The sequence below is a fragment of the Artemia sp. Qi Xiang Cuo genome, chromosome 1 (assembly GCF_049724085.1).
Source record: "Artemia sp. Qi Xiang Cuo chromosome 1, ASM4972408v1, whole genome shotgun sequence".
In the NCBI taxonomy this organism is placed as follows: domain Eukaryota; kingdom Metazoa; phylum Arthropoda; class Branchiopoda; order Anostraca; family Artemiidae; genus Artemia; species Artemia sp. Qi Xiang Cuo.
The window spans coordinates 93,427,189-93,445,710 of NC_142794.1; the positions used below are offsets into that span (position 1 = coordinate 93,427,189).

The following is an 18,522-nucleotide window of genomic DNA, read 5'->3' on the forward strand; positions in this document are numbered from 1 at the left end:
CAATGTTTGAATCGTTATTCACCGGAGTGGTTTTGAAAATTTTTTTAAGTCTAACTCGTTTTATCATTATTATGAAACTAGGCATTCTTCAGGGATAGTGTCTGAGGCTTGAGTACTCAACGCGGATCTTCTATTTCCGCGTTTGGCAGGACCGCAGCCGTGGAATTTACTCCCTGAGGGTATAAAGGTGACAGATAATGTTAAGCCAGTTCAAGAGTGGTTTGAAACGTTACCTTCTGGGAAGCTGTTAATGATTTAAGTATGTCTCGCTAGTAATTCGTGTCGACGTCGTTTATGGCCTATCGTTTATGGCATATCTAAGGTATTGCTTAATAGTGTGTGCTAATAGTTAAAAGTTGTTATATTTTCACTACTTGTTTGCTTTTTTTCGTGATTTTGATTTATAGCGTGAATATACGTTAGAAGATTATAAGGATGGTAACAACCATCATATACAACCCAATGGGTTTCCCCGATTATTTTTAAAAGATTTTTTAAGCATTATTTCGGTTAATAGATTATTTCTCTCTCAAAATTTATCCTCTCTCCCTCATTGCAGGAGCGACATTTAAGATACTTATCCTCACATTCATGAATCCACTGTTTTTTCTTTTAATTTAAAAAAAGATTCGGCAGATATCTTGGTGTTCAACAATTGTTTTAAGGCAATTGAGGCCTGCTGATTAAAAAATATGCAAATCACTTGTCTCTATTGTTTAACGTTTTTGAGGTATCTGACAATAGCTATTCATGTAGGATAAGCTAGTACGAGAAGAGAAATACAGTGGGATCAGCTCATGTGCTTCGTCACGTAAGTGTAACCCTCTGGAATAATCTCCCGGACAGAATTACGGGCTTTGAATCAGTTTCTTCATTTAAATCACAGGTCAAAAGTTTCTACCTGGTCGAGATGCAGGGTGAGAGCAGGTCACTTGTCAGGGTTTTTTCCTTCTCTTTCTTCTTTTCTTTTTTCTATCTTATTCTTCTTCTTCTTATTATTTTTTTAAGTGTATTTATTTATATGTTATTTATTACGCGAACTAATTAATCAATTCAATCACCACACAAAGTTTATTTGACCTTCTAGTAATGGCTATGTTTGTTTAACTTGATTTGTTGTTTTGTGAATTGATCAATAAAGGAATCCATCACGATCATATATTTTTAACATTGTATCAAGGCAAACAACTCGTAGACAAGCTTAAACACAGTACTAATTAGCATAAACTACATGGCATCATCTAGATGAGTTCTGTAATATACAGTTAAGCTTCATATATTAAGTTCTAATATAAAGTTCCGTAATATAAAGTTAGTTTGGTTTTAATCTCCAAGCTGTAGACTTTTGTTTGTGCTGAGCATTCAGCATATTGCGCTAAAGCAGCCAGGAGTAGTCAGCTAACATTGCAGCACTCCGCCGACCTGATATCGTTTATTACGGAAGTACACATATCGAATTTATTTCAAATAGTTACTTTTGTAGAAAACTATTAGAGCAACTAACAAAACTAATAAACAAATAAACAAAGGAGTTGAAATTAAAGCACTTTCAATTTAATATTTTTTTTTTTTTTAGAAGAGAATAGATCTATGTTTATAAAAGAAATTAACGCTAGAGACCGCAACCACTTTCTTAGACAAGAACAATCAACAGATCTATTTGTCTGCAGCACAGCTCGAATTTTATAATAAACAGAATTAGCTTGTACTACAAATACTGAAGTGTACCTACGCTACCCGTAACGCAAGAGTTCTTTCCCCTTACCAAAGTTTGTTACCTCCACAATATGCATGTTTGCGGCAACCCTACACCTGTAACTTGCACAGCTAGGACAATATATTTATACACATGAATTTATTACTTTCAGATCTATTTATACACCGAGATCGAGTTATGACAATACTTGAACTTTTCCAAACGAATGATTTAAAATTACTGGAAGAATAAAAAGGTTCTTTTTTCAACAGTTTTTCACGTCTTTTTCAATATAAAAAAGAAGAAACACAACATTCAAAAATATAATTCGGTAAAGGGATTAAGCTGACTTTTAGCGGTCAAATAATAGAAAAGTTGTCTCATGGTGAGATATTAGACAGTAGAACTACAGAACAATATCATGTCAAAAACATGTACGGGGAACACAAACGTTAAAGCAGTCAAGATTCTCTTAAGCTTGGAATAGCCAAACAATTTTATAGTGAAATAAAAAACACGAAATGACCAAAATAGCTTTAAAAAAAGAAAAAGAAAATAAGACTTGATTACCAGGAAGAAAATTCTAGGCTGGAAACCTCGTCTGGAGAGTTTGTTGAGACATCCTTCCCTGATGAAAATCCTGTCACTGTGAGCCAGTCCCTCCAGGCCAATTAGATCCCTTTGAAGTTCGGAGAGTTTGATGAAATTAGCCTGAATAAGTAAATTTTTAAAATCAAAAAAGAGAAATAGAGAAAAAAACTTGTTTCTATCACTAAATTATCCTCACAACAGAATGAGGAGATAAAGAGAGAAAGAGAGCAAAAGAGAGACAATAATTAGGCTGATAAGAAAAATAAAAATATATCCTAACCAAATAACTTAGATCAGGGGTAGACAAAGCATAGGCACACTTGTGAGCCTGACTATTGTACATTCTTGGTTGAAATCTATCTCAAAGTAGATGCAGGGACTAGAAAAACACTGCTATCAACTTAACGTTCACCTTAAAACAACCTTGCCAGGTATTTAGCGTCCTTTCCTCCTAGATTTTGTGATGACAAAGATTCAGGACCCCCCCCCCCCAAACGGGAATGCAACACATTTGGACCCGTCCTACCTCCCCAAGGCAAAATTAGAAACTATGCGCTTGCATACAATTAAACAGTCTGACAAATGTCATGGGGGAGAAGAATTTAACCACCCTAGTTTCTTCCAGGACAAAGATTCAGGGACCCCCACACAGGAATGGAATAAATTTGGATAATTGATAAATTTAATCCCTCCCCAAGGTAAAAGTAGGAAACTTATTTGCGCTTGCATACAATTAAACATTGTGATAAATGTCACGGGGGAGAAGAATTTAACCACCCTAGTTTCTTCCAGGACAGAAATTCAGGGACCCCCGCATGGGAATGGAATAAATTTGAATAATTGACAAATTTACCCCAAGGCAAAAGTAGGAAACTTGTTTGCACTTGCACAGAGTCAAACATTCAGTTAAATGTCATGGGGGAGACAATATAACCACTCCCGTTTCTTCCCAACTTTGAGGTTGGCACTGGTCCTGATCCCCAAAATCCACAACAAGTCGCTCAATTGTACTGTACATCAATTTGGTCAAGTTCCAAAACAATTTTTCTGATGAATTTTCTGACGACAGGAACCAGACCTCTTTAGAGGTCAGATGTACCTGAACAACGAGAGGATACAACCTCCACTAGCCCTATTTCCAGTCACACTTGAGTTAGATCCAATAAGTCTATCTGATAAATGTGCTGATGGTAATCTCCTAAACCCCTCCCCTTCCAATATGTTCTACAGTAGTCCCAAAACATAAATAGCAAACCCAAAACGAAAAGAAATTGATTAAATAAAGCCTTTACAAAACGAAGTTATGCAAAGAAAAGTGAAGAGCCACATGATTCAGGATTCATTTATTTAAAACAGCCTTCATAGTACCGGCAAACGCATAAACTAAATTACGCTGTCTCTTACAGCACACAAAAAAACCTGAATAATGACACTTGTATAAAACGGAATAAAAGAATTGCTGAAGCGATTCATTCTACATCTTATTGGCTCGAACTTGTGTCGAGTATTGGCTTTAGGGGTAACAAGAGGAGGCATCAATGTACTGTATTTTTCACTAGCAAGGAAAAACTGTCCAAATTTGTACACGAGATGGAATCTCCGTTCTCTCAGCGTTGGTATTTCTAACATTGCAGTTGCATGTCATATTTGGGGTCCAGTATGATTTTTGTCGCCCGTTTTTGAACAGCCTTAAGATCATCAGTTAAGTATTCATTGTTGTGCAACTGTGGTTCCTAAACACGGCAAGCGTATTCCACGGTTTCTACGCACTTTACCCCTCTAAAATAGTTGAAAAAGTGACTTATGGCACGAAAAAAGTGACCAAAACAATATCAGTTTACAAGGTCAGAAGTATATATTTTCGAATTCTCAAAGACTTTATGCATCATTCTCAATTATTTATTTTTCATCATGCTTCTCTTTATCGTTTATTTCTACTAGCTTCACACATAAAGGTACAATGAATCAAAGCAAAAAAGGAACCTTTGATAGGCACGATATACAAAAAACAAACATTGAGATATATGTATCAAACTAAATAGCGTCACCGAGAATGAGATCAGTTCTCCTTAGACTTCTTTTTCAGCAGCAATGCGATGAGAGTTTGCTTTCGTTTGTGAATGTTATCAATCTTTTTTTCTGCAGCTGCAACGTCTTTGATAGGACAGTTCAGTTCTGCCCAAGAGCTTTCCAGGATAGGCAGAGCGACACAAAGTTCTTCCAGATTTTGCAGTCAATCCCTTTTTCAGTCCATCAACCCCTCTTTTTACAAACTGTCGGTAACATTTTGTTTTTTTACGAACATTTTTCTCGTTGCGTTTATAGGTACTGCAAACATTGCAGCTGCAAACTACAAAATTTGTAGGTGTTTGTACCTACAAATACCACATTTTTTCTTTTCTTTTTTCTTCCTCTTCTGGTAGTTTAGCTTCTTCTTGATTAGCTTCTTTCTTGCATTCACGCTGAGATTCAAGATAGTTCAAGTAACTGGCTCGAGCTCCCCGTGTAAGCTTCATCAGGTCACGTGTCATAGGAACGTTCTCGGGCTCGGCTCCAAACATTTTCAACCCGTCAGGAACTGTCAGCTTCTCAATCAACATTCTTTCTCCCATTGCTGTTCTCTGTTCGGACATAATCTTTCCTGATAGAGTGCTATCAGGAAACAAGAGTGCTGTTTTGACAACACCTGCAAGGTTTGGGTACTTACGTTTCCCAAACAAACCTTTACGATACAGGAAATTCGCTTAATATTCGTCAACTCTCGTCATAGCCGCTAAGTTTGGATCCTTATCAAACTGCTTGAGTTTCCACTCGTCATCCAAAACATCTAATCTTGAGGCACCAACTTGCAGTTTCGTAGCTATGAAATCAATATCTTTTGAACTTCTTGCTGTTCTTCTCTCTTTGGGATAAAAGCATATGAAACTCTTCAGGAGTCTGGCAGAGTCGCTGTTCAAGGAGATGTCTTTTAGAAGTAGGAAGCCGAAGCTCTGAAATGTTCACGTACCCTCATCAAGAAAGATTTCTTATGACGTTCTTCATCATCTTTCAGGTACTCATAATACAACACGATGTCCGCTAGGCTCTTCATATTTGACAAATCGTCAAAAAGTTTAGCATCTAGCCTCTTAGCCATTGCTTCAGCACTCTATTAGTTGAAGATACGTCCAGACAGCACTAGTATGAGCTCCCTTAGCTCTGCAAACAAGAGATGGATCAGTGGTTCATCACGATGAAATTTTTCAGTGAACTTGGCAAACTAGTTAGCACTGTCTGCAACAAACTGCAACTCTGCCTTCATGGTTGGACAATTCAGAAGCTTTGCAATCAACAGATACGAGTTCGAATACATAAGTATTTTGTTTTTCTTAGAGATAAACTTTAGAAAGTACTCAATCAATGGTTCCCATTCCAAGAGAATCCTTCGCGAAGCTTGGCCAAATGTAAGCCATCTGGTGGAAATGTGCATTATAAACCATACAGTTGTTAATTGATTTCTAACTGTATTTTCCGAAATAGTAAACTGCTATCATCACCTATGAAATATCGCCTGCAATAGCTTCTTGTCCTTTTCGGAAAGTATTATGCACAACACTGATCCTGCATGTCCCGATATCTAACGATACTTTGCTTTGATCTCCAGTTATTTGAACTTTTTAAAATCAAGCGCCAAACTTTTTTATTTACAAAAGGTCCGTCACTCCCTATCATCAGAAGTTTGTTGAGACATAAATTGGTTTCATCAATTGCCTACACAAGCTCACGTTTTAAATCTTCTGCTGTTGCGTGACCAATAAAACAGGTAGCTAAGTGACGATTTACAACCCTGTCCACTTTCTCAGACCAGAATCCGACTCGAACCCAAAACTCTTCATAAAAATCAATAAAGTAGTAGGCACCATTTAGATTATCCAATATCATCCTCCTAAAGTCAGGCGACAACGGCGTTTATGATGTATGCAAGCTTATCAGCTCCAAGAGCAAAGTCCTTGAGCACCCCATCCCCAAACATAGCTTATAAGATAGTTGCGATTCTGTCACAAGATACAGCAGGAGGATTCGACGAGACTATTTTCAGCACCTGGACAAGTTCAGCATTCAAAGTGTTGTCCTTCAAACAAATGAAGGGCAAGTGAGACAAGGCAAAGAGTCTCTGCTAGCGTTAGCGTGAGAAGCTACTGCCATCCGTAGTTAATCCGTAACTTATTGAGCATATTGTGCTTGTGACCTTCTGTTCTAGCGTCCTGCTCCAGAGCTTATATACCTTTTGAGCAGCTCAATGTACAGAAACACAAGCTGCAGGAAAATGCAGCAGCAATTGCAAATCGCAATCTTTAAAAAAATTGCAATCTTTATATGCATCAAGGTTGCAGATGTAAAGATCCTTTCGAAAGTTTTACACTTGATGAGGAATCAGATGTGCCACCACATTGAAACTTGTGAATAAGGAACAGGACAGGTAATGCTTCAAAAACCACTAAGGGGAAGGCAAATGGGGTCAACCTTAGAATTACTTCAAATATACTACGCAAACTGATCTCTATCTGCCTCCATCTGAAAGGACATCACCTAATAGCCTAATCTCGAACTCCAGCAGCAAGGATCGTCAATCCCTTTCGCTGCTCTCACTTACATGCAACAGCTTTATATAAAATTAAAACCAGAATAGCACTTCTAAGGGATCCAGGAAGACACCCCTCAGCCGTTTATGCTGTGGTGGTCTTCTGTTGTAGAATTTATACCAAGTAGAGACAATGAGCAGCACTGTAGCCTTACCATTTTGGTTGAAAATCAAATATTGGAACTTATCTTGTTAGCTACCGATGTTATCTCTGCTGACAAAAAAACACCTGATTTGAGACAGGCTATATACTTGGGGACAGCCTCTAAAAGTGATAGCCGGACAGCACAAAAAAAGAAGCCTTTTTTCTAAAACCATTCCACTCTAAACAGGGTTAGTATTGGCCTGGAAGCAAACTCTTAGGGGTAAAAATTAGCCATTTTAATAAACAAGTGACTTTAGTGACCATTTATCGAAAATAGTGACCAGCTTTAAAAGTAGTAACTTTTAGTTGAAATAGTGACCACGTAGGAGCCCCGGTATTCTAGCAAGGGACGTATATAGTAGATTCACTGGGAAACCTGCCCGGACCTTGTGTAGCCACCACTGCATGGGGCCTGACCTCGTGGTAATAATGTAGTTGGAGCAATAATAATGTAGCCTCCAGTCGGAGAGGCAACATTGTGATTCCTAGGGCTCAGCGAGAACGTTGTGGTTTCGGAAAGACGGCAGATAATAAACGCTCAACGACGAAGGGCACTGCATGCGCTCTATCAATTATAAACCATTCTTGACGCTGACAGTAGAGTTTGTGCCGCGGCATCTTGTGTTATAATAAATTATTGTATTACGCGTTTAAAAACGCTTCCACAGCTGCATTTATTAAAATATAAAGTAAACTCAGTTAGCTTAATTCAGCATTAAGAAGGCAAGTGCAGAAACGTCCTATTATGCTAATTTACGACGTGAAACTCTAGCTTGAAATCGTTGTTACGCGCGTAATATTATATATATTTTTTTTATAGCAGGAAATAAACTGCACAGCAAACTTTGTACTTTCTAAGATAAGTCCGCTTCGTTATCAATGCTCATTCATTGGCGCTTCGACGAATTTAAACATGCAGGCCTTGTATTGCGTACGTACAGCGTCATTCGAATTTAAGCTTGTTCAACTCATTTATGGACTGTATTATATGTCATGGAACATCAATTACGGTTCACTGCGACACACACATGGGGAGGAAGTATAGTGTTACAAAACAAACAAAAAAAATTCGCTTGTTATAAAAAAAAGTAGAACTCTTTCCAATCTACTTGACTTGATTCCTCTACAGAAGAAAATTCATTCGCTTTTCTTCCTTTGCTGTGGGCAAATTCATTTATCTGTTACAGAGAGTACATTAATAATTGCGTTGCAACTGGAAATGTGGAGGAGGGATAAATTGCGTTGCAACTGGAAATGTGGAGGAGGGATAAAACAGGCCTGAAATTTCATACGTCAAAAAGTTACAATTTTCACAAAACCTAGACAGAACGTCCTTATTTCTGTTAAGAAAGAACGGTATCACCACACTCGAGTTCTTGGTCTGACAGAACCGGTTTCTTTCTGTATTTCAGTATGTACTCGGCGATAATCCGCTTAGCATGAGAGAGTGTATGTACACTAGATTGTAGGTATATTTTAATTAAATATTTTAGTTGGTATTTTGGTTAGGTTAGACATAATTTAATATAATGCGTTCTGGGGGACCTTATTTGCAGAACTCTCAATTGTAGTTTTCATAATCTTGTTACAAAAGTAGGAACTCCCTTGTTATATAGTACACACTCAAGAATTTAAGTTAGGTTAATCATAATGAAATACACTAAAGTAGGACAAAAATATAATAGTTTAGTAACAAAATTATGGAAACTACAACAAAGAATTATGAAAGGGGGGGGGGGGCAGACCGCATTATATTAAATACGTAACCTAAACTAACCAAACCAAAATACCAAACTTCGCTTCCTGAGTGTGACGGCTATAAGACACAAGTACCGAAAGAACAATCGCTTTGAAAATAATGCTCACAACAAAACTTACGCAATGGAAATTTTTTTCTTCGTCGACTTATTTGTTGTTCTCATAAAAACTGTGATTGAAAGTCACGGATATATATATATATATATATATATATATATATATATATATATATATATATATATATATATATATATATGCCTAGGTATATTATATATAATATCAGCCAGTGGACAGAAAGCAAATATTTTGGCGAGGACCTCTACTAGGCCGTCTTCAGTGCTAAAAAAAGAAGAAGAAAAAGTAACTTTTTAAAATATTAAAATAAAGTTTTTTTAACTGAAAGTAAGGAACAACATTAAAGCTCAAAAGGAACATAAATTATTGCGTATATGAAGGAGTTCTCCCCCCCTAATCAATACCTTGCTCTTTACGCTAAAGCTTTTAGTACTTTTAAAAAAGCTTCCTATTCTAATTGAATGGCCCTTATGTTTCAGGCGTATTTCTTAAAAAATTGGGACAAACAGTCAAACTTTAGCGCAAAGAGCAAGGTGTTGAGGAGGGGAGCAACCCCTTCATAAACGGAATAATTTCTGCTCGTTTTGGGTTTTAATGTTGCTCCTTATTTTCGGTTAAAAAAAAACTTTCTTAAAAATTAATTTCTGATCGTTTTTCAAATAATTGTGGGTGTTTCCTTCCACGTAAAATACACCCTTACGTAAAATTTCCCCTAAGGAAGTTCCATCCTTGCTGAAAGCCCCCCCCCCCGCTCTCGAACATGTAGAATTCTTTGCGGATGATTCAGCCTGAAAAAATCTCCTTAGCGTACTTTCATTTGAAAAGACTTTAATTTCTAATAGTTTTCTCGATCATTCCGAAAATTCCCCCTTCCGTGAGAATTTGTTCACGGAAATTGAAACACGCTGAAAATAGCCTCCGGATAATTCCCCCGGAACGTCTACACATGCAAAATGAGGTGGCAAAGAGAAAGTAAGACAATTAAAAAGAAGTTCGCATAGGATTTCTGTAAAATCCTCCCAGTGCAAAACTTCCCCTGGAAAATTCACCCCCGGAAATTTCCCTCCCCAAGAAAAATTCTCCCTACGGGAACCCAACCCAAGAAAAAAAATCCCCCCTCTGGAAAGTGTATGTATACTTCTCAATAACAAACACTAAAATAACTTACAGGCCTCTCCCCACGGACTGTGGGGGGCCATCTTACACCTAAAGACATAGTTATTTGATCTTTCATCTATACTGAACAAATTGGCTATCTCAAAGTTCTGATCGGATAACTTTAGGGGGGGGGGAGAGCCTGGGAGGGGGTTAATTGCCCTCCGATCTTTTTTGTCACTTAGAAAGGGCAATAGAACTTTCAATTTCTGTTCGAACGCAACCTCTCCTGATCTTCTAGGGCTTTTATCTCGATATGATCACCAAAAAAATAAGCAACCAAAAAAAAAAACATTAATACAAACAAAGACGCATCCATGGTCCTTCTTCTGGCAAAAATGCAAAATGCTACATTTTTGTATATAGGAGCTTGAAATTTCTATAGTAGGGTTCTCTGATACGCTGAATCTGATGGTTTTATTTTCATTAAGATTACTTGACTTTCAGGGGGTCCCCACCCCTATTTCAAAAATCAGGCAAATTTCCTCAGGCTCAGAATTTTTGATGGGTAACACTAAACTTAAATCTTATATATTTGGAATCAGCATAATAAGCTGATTCTTTTGATGTATTTATTGATATCAAAATTCAGTTTTTAGAGTTGTAACTATTGAGCCAAGTCGCTCTCTACTTGCAGTTTGTTACCAGGAACTGTTTGAAACCCCAAAACAGAGCAGAAGAAACACTGAACCAACTGACCCTCCTTTTCTCAACTATTTAATTGTAATACCTATATACTTTGTTCTTATTTGTCATACGTCATGTATAGCCAGTGTGGTATTAGAATGTATTTAAAACCCAATATTATAACAAGTTAAGGATCAAAGTGGCTTCAACCCTGTAGATGCCAAAGAATTATACAAATTTCCAATCCGTTTATTTGAACCTGCCCATGTACCCAAAGTTCTATGTTACAACTGTAATTAAAATTTTAAGCAAAATGTTGTTTAAAATATAAATACTAAAACAAAATCTTGAGTCTCAAGGAGAAAAACTAAAAGAAGCTACACAAATATTCCTTAAGACTAACTAATAAGAACAACAATGTTAATTAGAACGAACAGAAATTAATCTAAAAAATCATTTCCACAAAAGAAGTTTTTCAAAGAAAAGTAAAGACGTACGTTGAACCAAAGAGCATCGGAAATAAATTCAAATACAATATCAAGCTATGAACAAACATAAATCATAATCAATCAATAAATAAAACCCCAAACGAACGGAAATTATAATAAAATAAGCAAGTCGAAACTAAAACTAACAGAAACTACAACAAAAAGAGGAGACCTACCCCTCCCCTAAGCCTGATTTAAACCTGAATGTAGTTTGCACTCAACTGATAACAAAAAACATTTTAAACTATTTCTCTTTTAATAGGTTAAAAATTCAAAACTGATGTTATGACAATTAAAAACACGCAGCTCGAAATAAAAGATATTTTCAGTACAGCGCAAGTTACGTTCTGATGTATAGATGGCATGGGGGCACTAGCCCGGCTCCTCTTTGTGATAATTTTTGCTCCTTTTAACTTTTACTTTTTAGCCCGGCTCCTCTTTGTGATAATTTTTGCTCCTTTTAACTTTTACTTTTTAGCCCGGCTCCTCTTTGTGATAATTTTTGTTCCTTTTAACTTTTACTTGATTATGTTAGAACTAGCTCTGTCACTGTGAGTTTCCATTATTGATTGATGGTGATTCATGTTCGTTTTATGCTTGAACTATAATTTGACTTTTCTTCTGCTCGTCTGTGGTTTCATGTAGCTCTTTAATTTTCTTCGAAAAACTTGTTTAGTGGAAAAAGCTTTTAAATTACATCATAAGGTAAAACTAAAGACCGATATCTGACTTTGAAATTGTATCCAGGGGCGGATCCAGAGGGGGAAGGGGGGTGGTAACCCTGGTCCTTCCCACAGGAATTTTATCTGAAGCCCTCTTTCCGTTCTTTTTTACTCTTTTTTCAAGGAACTTATCATTTTGTTCAATTATTGGCGCCCTTGTCACATCCCCCCCCTCCCCCAGATTTTTCTCTAGTTCCGCCAGTGCTTGTATCTAAGAGAAATACAGGGTCTGGCCATAAAAAGAAGAATTGCATTGAAAACTTGTTGCTGATGTAGTTAACTTGGATATATTATTGTGTCTTTTAGTCTTGGTTGAACTCGTTTACAGTAATGAAGCTAGGATTCTTTTATTGTTGTTTCGTTTTTAGTGTCTTCCTTTTTCTATTTATCTTTCCTTTTTATCTTGTTTTTCTTTTCTTTGTATCCTAAGTAGAATGTTATGTTGATTCCACCTTTCTATTTCCCTGAAAATTGAGATATTTAATTTGTTTTGGTCTGAGATTCATTGTATTAAAAAAAATCCATCATATTATTTATTGCTTGAATGATAAAGACATACAATCAAAGTTTCCTTTCTTTATAGGAGGAATTATCTCTTCATTTTTTAAGTTCTAAGGTTGCTCCTAACTTTCGATTAAAATTTTCGTGTTTACGCTTTTTAAATATCATATCCAAGGTTGTCCTAGATATAAGGGAAAACCTATATAATTATTGCAGCTCCGAGTAATAATAGGAAAATAGATGATAATAAGAAAACAATAAAACTTACAGTGTTGCGGATATATTGTGCTACCAAATTAACTGTTGGTCGAATAATTTGAAGACTTTCGGTGCACGCACCATGATCCATATGATCTGTCGAATAATGATCCAGAAGTCCTGCAAGTTCAAAAAGTAAAAAAAGCAAAAAAACTCGCAAAAGAAACAGGGATCGAATCCCTCTAATTTTTTTTAGTCTTTAAAGTAATAACCTTCATGGATAAACTTGTCTTTTTTCAGTCAAACCTTTATAGATAAATTTTAGTAAAAACACAAACCCTTTCATAGGCGCAGGCAGGGGGAGGCAGGAGGGCCATGCCTCCCTGGAAATTTAGGACTACAAAGTAATTAAAAGAAAACCAAAGGAAAGAGAGCAGAATAGGGAAAAATCATGGAAAAAATGTGTTGCATCATTGTTGGCAGTCTGCCAATGGATTTTGACCATTAATAAAGAAAATTAAAGTTCTACTTTGTGATTAAGTAACCCCTTTCGATTTTCACGGAACCATTTTGTCTATATGATTTGGTTTAAGCAAAAAAAAAAAAAAAAATAAAATTCTTCATAGTAATGAATGGTAAGTAAATAACGATCCTTGTCAATAACGAAAGTATAAGAGCCTAACTATTGGTAACATTCAATAAAAAATTAGCTTTTTATGGTGATCCTAAATATGTATTTGTTTATTAGTAATTAGTGCAATTATTAGAACACAAGAAAGTTCGTATAATTATAGAAAACACAAGGAAAACAACTTAATAAGGGCCAATTTTGGTAAAAATATGCCGTCAACTTTTGCTTGCATTGCAAGAGTACCCATGAGCTGAATTATGAAGCCACTATAATCAGAAATTTTTTCCCTGAACGGAATGATGGGAATTTCTGTATTTTCCCCTTGAACGGATATGTTTTTTGTGTTTATTATCATTTTTTTCCACGAGTGATTTTATTTATCTAGTTGTAACTTTGAAAAAGATTTAATTTTTTACAGTTATGTAGTATAAAGGTGTCAAATATACTGGTTTTTGGCATTCAAAATTAAATTAAGAATACTGGCTCAGAAATTTTTATCTGATATTCTTAATCTTAGCTTTATTTTTTTTACTTTGAGCAAACTACTTTGATAATGCGTTACTTTTTTGGCATTAAATATTTTGGTGTTTGATAACCAAATTCAAAACTGGCGATTTTATTAAAAAATATCCGTCCAAAACTTCAGCATTGCTCAAGAGATCTGAGTGCTGGGAGTTTATATCTTAGTTTTTGTAAGTAGGCTATTGTTTTGAGTATTTTTTGTCATTACTTAATTTTTTCATTTTTATATACTTTTACTTTAACTGACATACTTTTTCCATTGTTTTTAGAAAAATGTTAGTTTCTAAGCTTCATGAAAAAAAGAAAAAAAGGCTCTTTCAACTGAAAATAAGGAGCAACATTAAAACTTAAAACAAACAGAAATTATTACGTATATTAGGCGGGTTGCCCCCTCCAACACTTCACTGTTCACGCTACAGTGTTTTGGCACGTTAAAAAAAGTTACTTATTGTTCTAATTAAACGACCCTTTTGTTTCAGGAGTATTTTTTAAAGAATTCGGACAAAATTTAAACTTTAGAGTAAAGAGCGAGGTGTTGAAGAGGGGGCAACTTCCCTCATATACGTAATAATTTCTGTCCGTTTTAAGTTTTAATTTTGCTCCTTACTTTCAGTTGAAAAACTCATTTTTTTGTTTAATTTTTGATCACTTTTTAAATAACGCCAGAATAACTGGCCCCACCTCCACAGAAGAATCCCTCTTTCCAAGAATCCCCCTTATATATTTAGAATCAGCATAATAAGCCAATTCTTTTGATTTATCTATTGGTATCAAAATTCTGTTTTTTAGAGTTTCGGTTACTATTGAGCCGGGATCCTTCTTACTTACAGTTCGTTACCACGAACTGTTTGATTGCCCATCACAATCCAAACAGAGGTCACTGAATATTGATCGTTTTTTCTGCGTTACCAAAAGTATTGTACTCATAAAACTTTACAGTTTTATGAAATGTAATTAAACAAATGGAAAAGGTTTTTCAGCTAAAGTAAGGAGCAAGTGAGAACTTAAATAAATATAAATTACTCTGCATATAAGGGGGACTGCCCGCTTCTCAACACTTTTCTCATCAAACAAAAGTTTTTTAGTGCTTTGAAAATTTTTTTTTTTTCAATTGCATATTTTCTTAAAAATGTGGGAAAAAGCCAATCTTCATAGTAAAGAGTAGGGACCTAAGGAGCAGACAGCCCCCTACATACAAAGAATATTCTGTTCAAATAGGTTCCAAATCTGTTCCTTCCTTTCAGTTGAAAAGCTTTCCTTTTCATTTAGTTTCTGATTATTTTCCAAATCACACCCACGCCTAACCAAGATATAATTTGAGGTACTGGTCCCTTAAATCCCGGGTTAATTGCTTTTAAAATGTATAATTCAATAATTGTACATTGATTAGTACCGTCCTGCGTTTAAATTTTCAATTTCAATTTTGGTGAAAAGTCCTTTTAAATATTACTGCTTAAGAATTTCAGTTGGATGAAAATGAGTCTTATTGTTTGTATGGATGGAAATTCTGCGAGACTTTGGATCTTCTACATAACTGAAGCCATAACAACTTCTACAATAGGATTTTTCTAATCGATGAATACATTACATACATTCGTTTAAATACATTGAAGTACTTCATATAAATAGAAAAAGAAAAATATCACCATTTAAAATTGATGAAAACTAAGCTCCTAGCAGTATTTGCTACGCCAAAGAAATTTCCCTGCGGTGCTGATGATGACCTGCCTTGCCTTTTCCACCTATGTGCTTTCAGATATGGGAATGTAACATTTTAGCTGTATAGCGAAACATTTTAATTAATTCCTACTCCCCCCTCCCTACCTTTTTCAACATTTACCTGAAGCCTCAGGAATAGTAAGGAGTTTGTCCATTAAAGTGTATTTTCGTAGGAATCTACCCTATCCCCACCTAAACAATGACTCACACCCCCTCATTATAGCTGATACGAAATTACAGATCATCAAACGTAGCATAGTTTCATTACAAATATAGCGAATCAACTTGGTTGAATCCAATACTGCCACCGTGTGGCATTACTTCTTTTGCAACTAGGAAGTCTAAAATATAGTTTTTCATACTTTTAAATCAATTAGCTTCTCAGAGTTTTGAATCGACTGTAAGGTCGTCCTCCTCGGGGTAAAGTCGTAGTTTAGGGCCGTAAACCACCTAAACTGTCACCCAACCACCGCTGCTATTTTAGCGTCTGCCCCCCCCCCCCCGGAAAATTTTCTGCCGACACCCTTGGACCCTAAAATTTTTTTTTGGGGGGGGGGATCTGGAGCATCTACAAATTTTCATCAATATAATGCTGGCTGTAGTGATAAAGTTCCTAACTCTATATCTCAATGGGTGAATTTTCTGACTCATTCCAAATAAAAGTTTTTTTCTGGTAAAAATTGTTTTCCAAATGCACCGACGGCAAACTAACGAAAACAATGTCTTAAAATTGTTTCTTCAAAAATATAGTTGAAAATATTATTGCACGCTCAATCCTCTTAACAGTAGCGTAGGATGGAAGAAGCGGCAAAATGAGCCATGGCCCTGGGCAGGATACGAAAAGGGACGGCTGCAAGCACCGCGGTATTTATTTAAGTGAAGGCTGAATTTAGCGATGGCAAGTGTAAGGCGCGTTGGTGTCGACAGGTTCCCGCCTTCCCGGCGATAGCGTAATGAAAATCAGACGAGATCAGTAGGCAGATAACGAATCTCACTTCCCACAAAGATCAAACAAGCCAAGTAACATGCGATGATGGAAAACCAGGAAGTTGGAGAAGAAGAATCTTTTACAGACCTCATTGAAACCAAAAACAAAACTGCGGAAGATATAGATGACATGATAGTAAGCAAACTTTAGGCTGATGGGATCGACATTACAAACTGTAGAGGGCAAGCTTATGATGATGCTGCCACAATGACTGAATACCACACAAGTTTGCACTTTCCACTCATGGCACTTCCTGGCTGAAGGGCCACGAAATGGAGATTAGCACCGCCGGTTTGGACCTTAAGGGTCTAGTGTCGTCATAATTACTTACTATACTATACTTACACAAGTTTGCAATAATGGATAAAATATCAATCCAATCAAACACTGCCGAATTAGTTCCTTGCTCATACAATTTGCAGAATTTAATTTGCGTAAATGCATCTTCAGTAGCAGTAAATTCAGTGACTTTTTTTTGGTACGCTGCTACTTTTTTTTCTATGTCGACATCCCGATAGGAAGTTCTTCTTGAATTCAGAGGGAAAAGTTTACAGGGGTTCTGATCAAACGTTGGAGCGATAGAGGTGACCAGGGTTGTCACCGGGTGAAAAAATCGCTAGATTTAAGGGATTCTTTGGTTGATTTGGTGTTTTTCTTCAGTGATCTAATGATTTATGCACTGATTTAGTGATTTTTTATCCAATATAAAAAGTCACTAGAAATAGTGATAAAACACTGGGAGCGGCAATCCTGGAGGTGATGCTGTATTTTATATTAAGCCCCAATTACTAAGAAACTTTAACTGCACTGGAAAAATTGACGGAAACAAGCGAAAGTTTTAATAAATTTCCCAGATGCGGGAATTTTATTAGTCGCTGTGCTATCGCATTAGTTTTTATTCTGGCAACTTGTACTGTGCGAAGTCAATGATGCTGAAAATTATTTACGAAGAGAGGGACTAAATATTCATCAATGTGCCCCTTAAATACGTGCTTTACAAATCGCATTAGAAGAGGCATTCGCGAATGACGCTTTAACATATTAATAAAGATTTATGTGAAGAGCTTGAAATTTCTTTTGAACCCTCAAGACGAATCAGGAGGAAGCACATATTTGGCAACCGAAGTAAAGGCGTTATTTCACCGTTCGCCTTCGGCGTTACTTCGAAGTAAAGGCGTTCTTTACCGAAGTTAAGACGTTAAGTTATCGTCCTAAGATGACTTGAGGCGAACAATGTTTTCTTCAACACATTGAGCAACTACTGAAATTTGAGAAAAATACCAACAGTGGCACAATCTAGCCCAAAAATTTGTTTTTTTAAGGCCTGAAGGGATACGAAGCAAGGACAAAATTAACCCATAACAAGCTCCCCAAGACGTTAATAAAGAAGAATTTTAATTTGAGCACGCATGGCAACAAGCTTCCACAGCTGCAACAGAACAATACTGCAAGGTCACACTCTCTGGGTTTAATCATCCAAAAGTAAACATGGATTACCAAAGATTGTCGTAAAGCTGAGGATTTTTTAACATCTGCAATCAGCAGTCCCAGTTGAGACAGAAGCTTCTCTAATTGATAAAAAATTATCTCAGACTCGCCATGTCCACGTTAAGGCTAGCAAATTTAGCTGTTCTGGCAATTGACAATGACAAACATATTGATATTGCCAATTGTACAAAAGATTTTGCTATGAAAAAAAAGAGCTAAAAGTGCATTTTCAGTCATTAAAAAATTTGAAGCTGTTTTCTTTTACTTTTATAAATTTTTTGGCTAATATTGAAAATAGAGGCGACAAATTTCTGGTCTGCCCGAGGCAGGAAAAGCCCAGGCTATGCCACTACTTCTCCATTACCCCTCCCTTTCTTGACTTTCTTGTCGTATATGATCCCGAAAGCGAACAAATTTCAATAAAATCTATGAAATATTACTGAAACAAGAAAAGGTGAAAACGAATAGTTCAGCTATTATTATCAGTAACTGATTCGTATTAAAACTGATTTAAAAGTGGCTAAATTGTTAAGTAGTTTTCGTTCAATTCTCGCGCTTATTTTTACACAAATTTGTCCAGCAAAAAAGGTCAGGACA

At 36.2% G+C, this 18,522-nt stretch overlaps 1 protein-coding gene across 1 annotated transcript in view; it reads right to left on the reverse strand.

Annotated features, from left to right (window-relative positions):
• Cdep (Chondrocyte-derived ezrin-like domain containing protein) overlaps window positions 1-18,522 on the reverse strand; it is a 161,626-nt gene that overhangs the window by 20,323 nt on the left and 122,781 nt on the right. The window contains exons 17-18 of the mRNA XM_089087847.1: window positions 12,648-12,757; window positions 2,267-2,407 (exon numbers count right to left, since the gene is read on the reverse strand). Coding sequence (XP_088943973.1) covers window positions 2,267-2,407; window positions 12,648-12,757 — 251 coding nt within the window. The remainder of the gene's footprint in view (window positions 1-2,266; window positions 2,408-12,647; window positions 12,758-18,522) is intronic.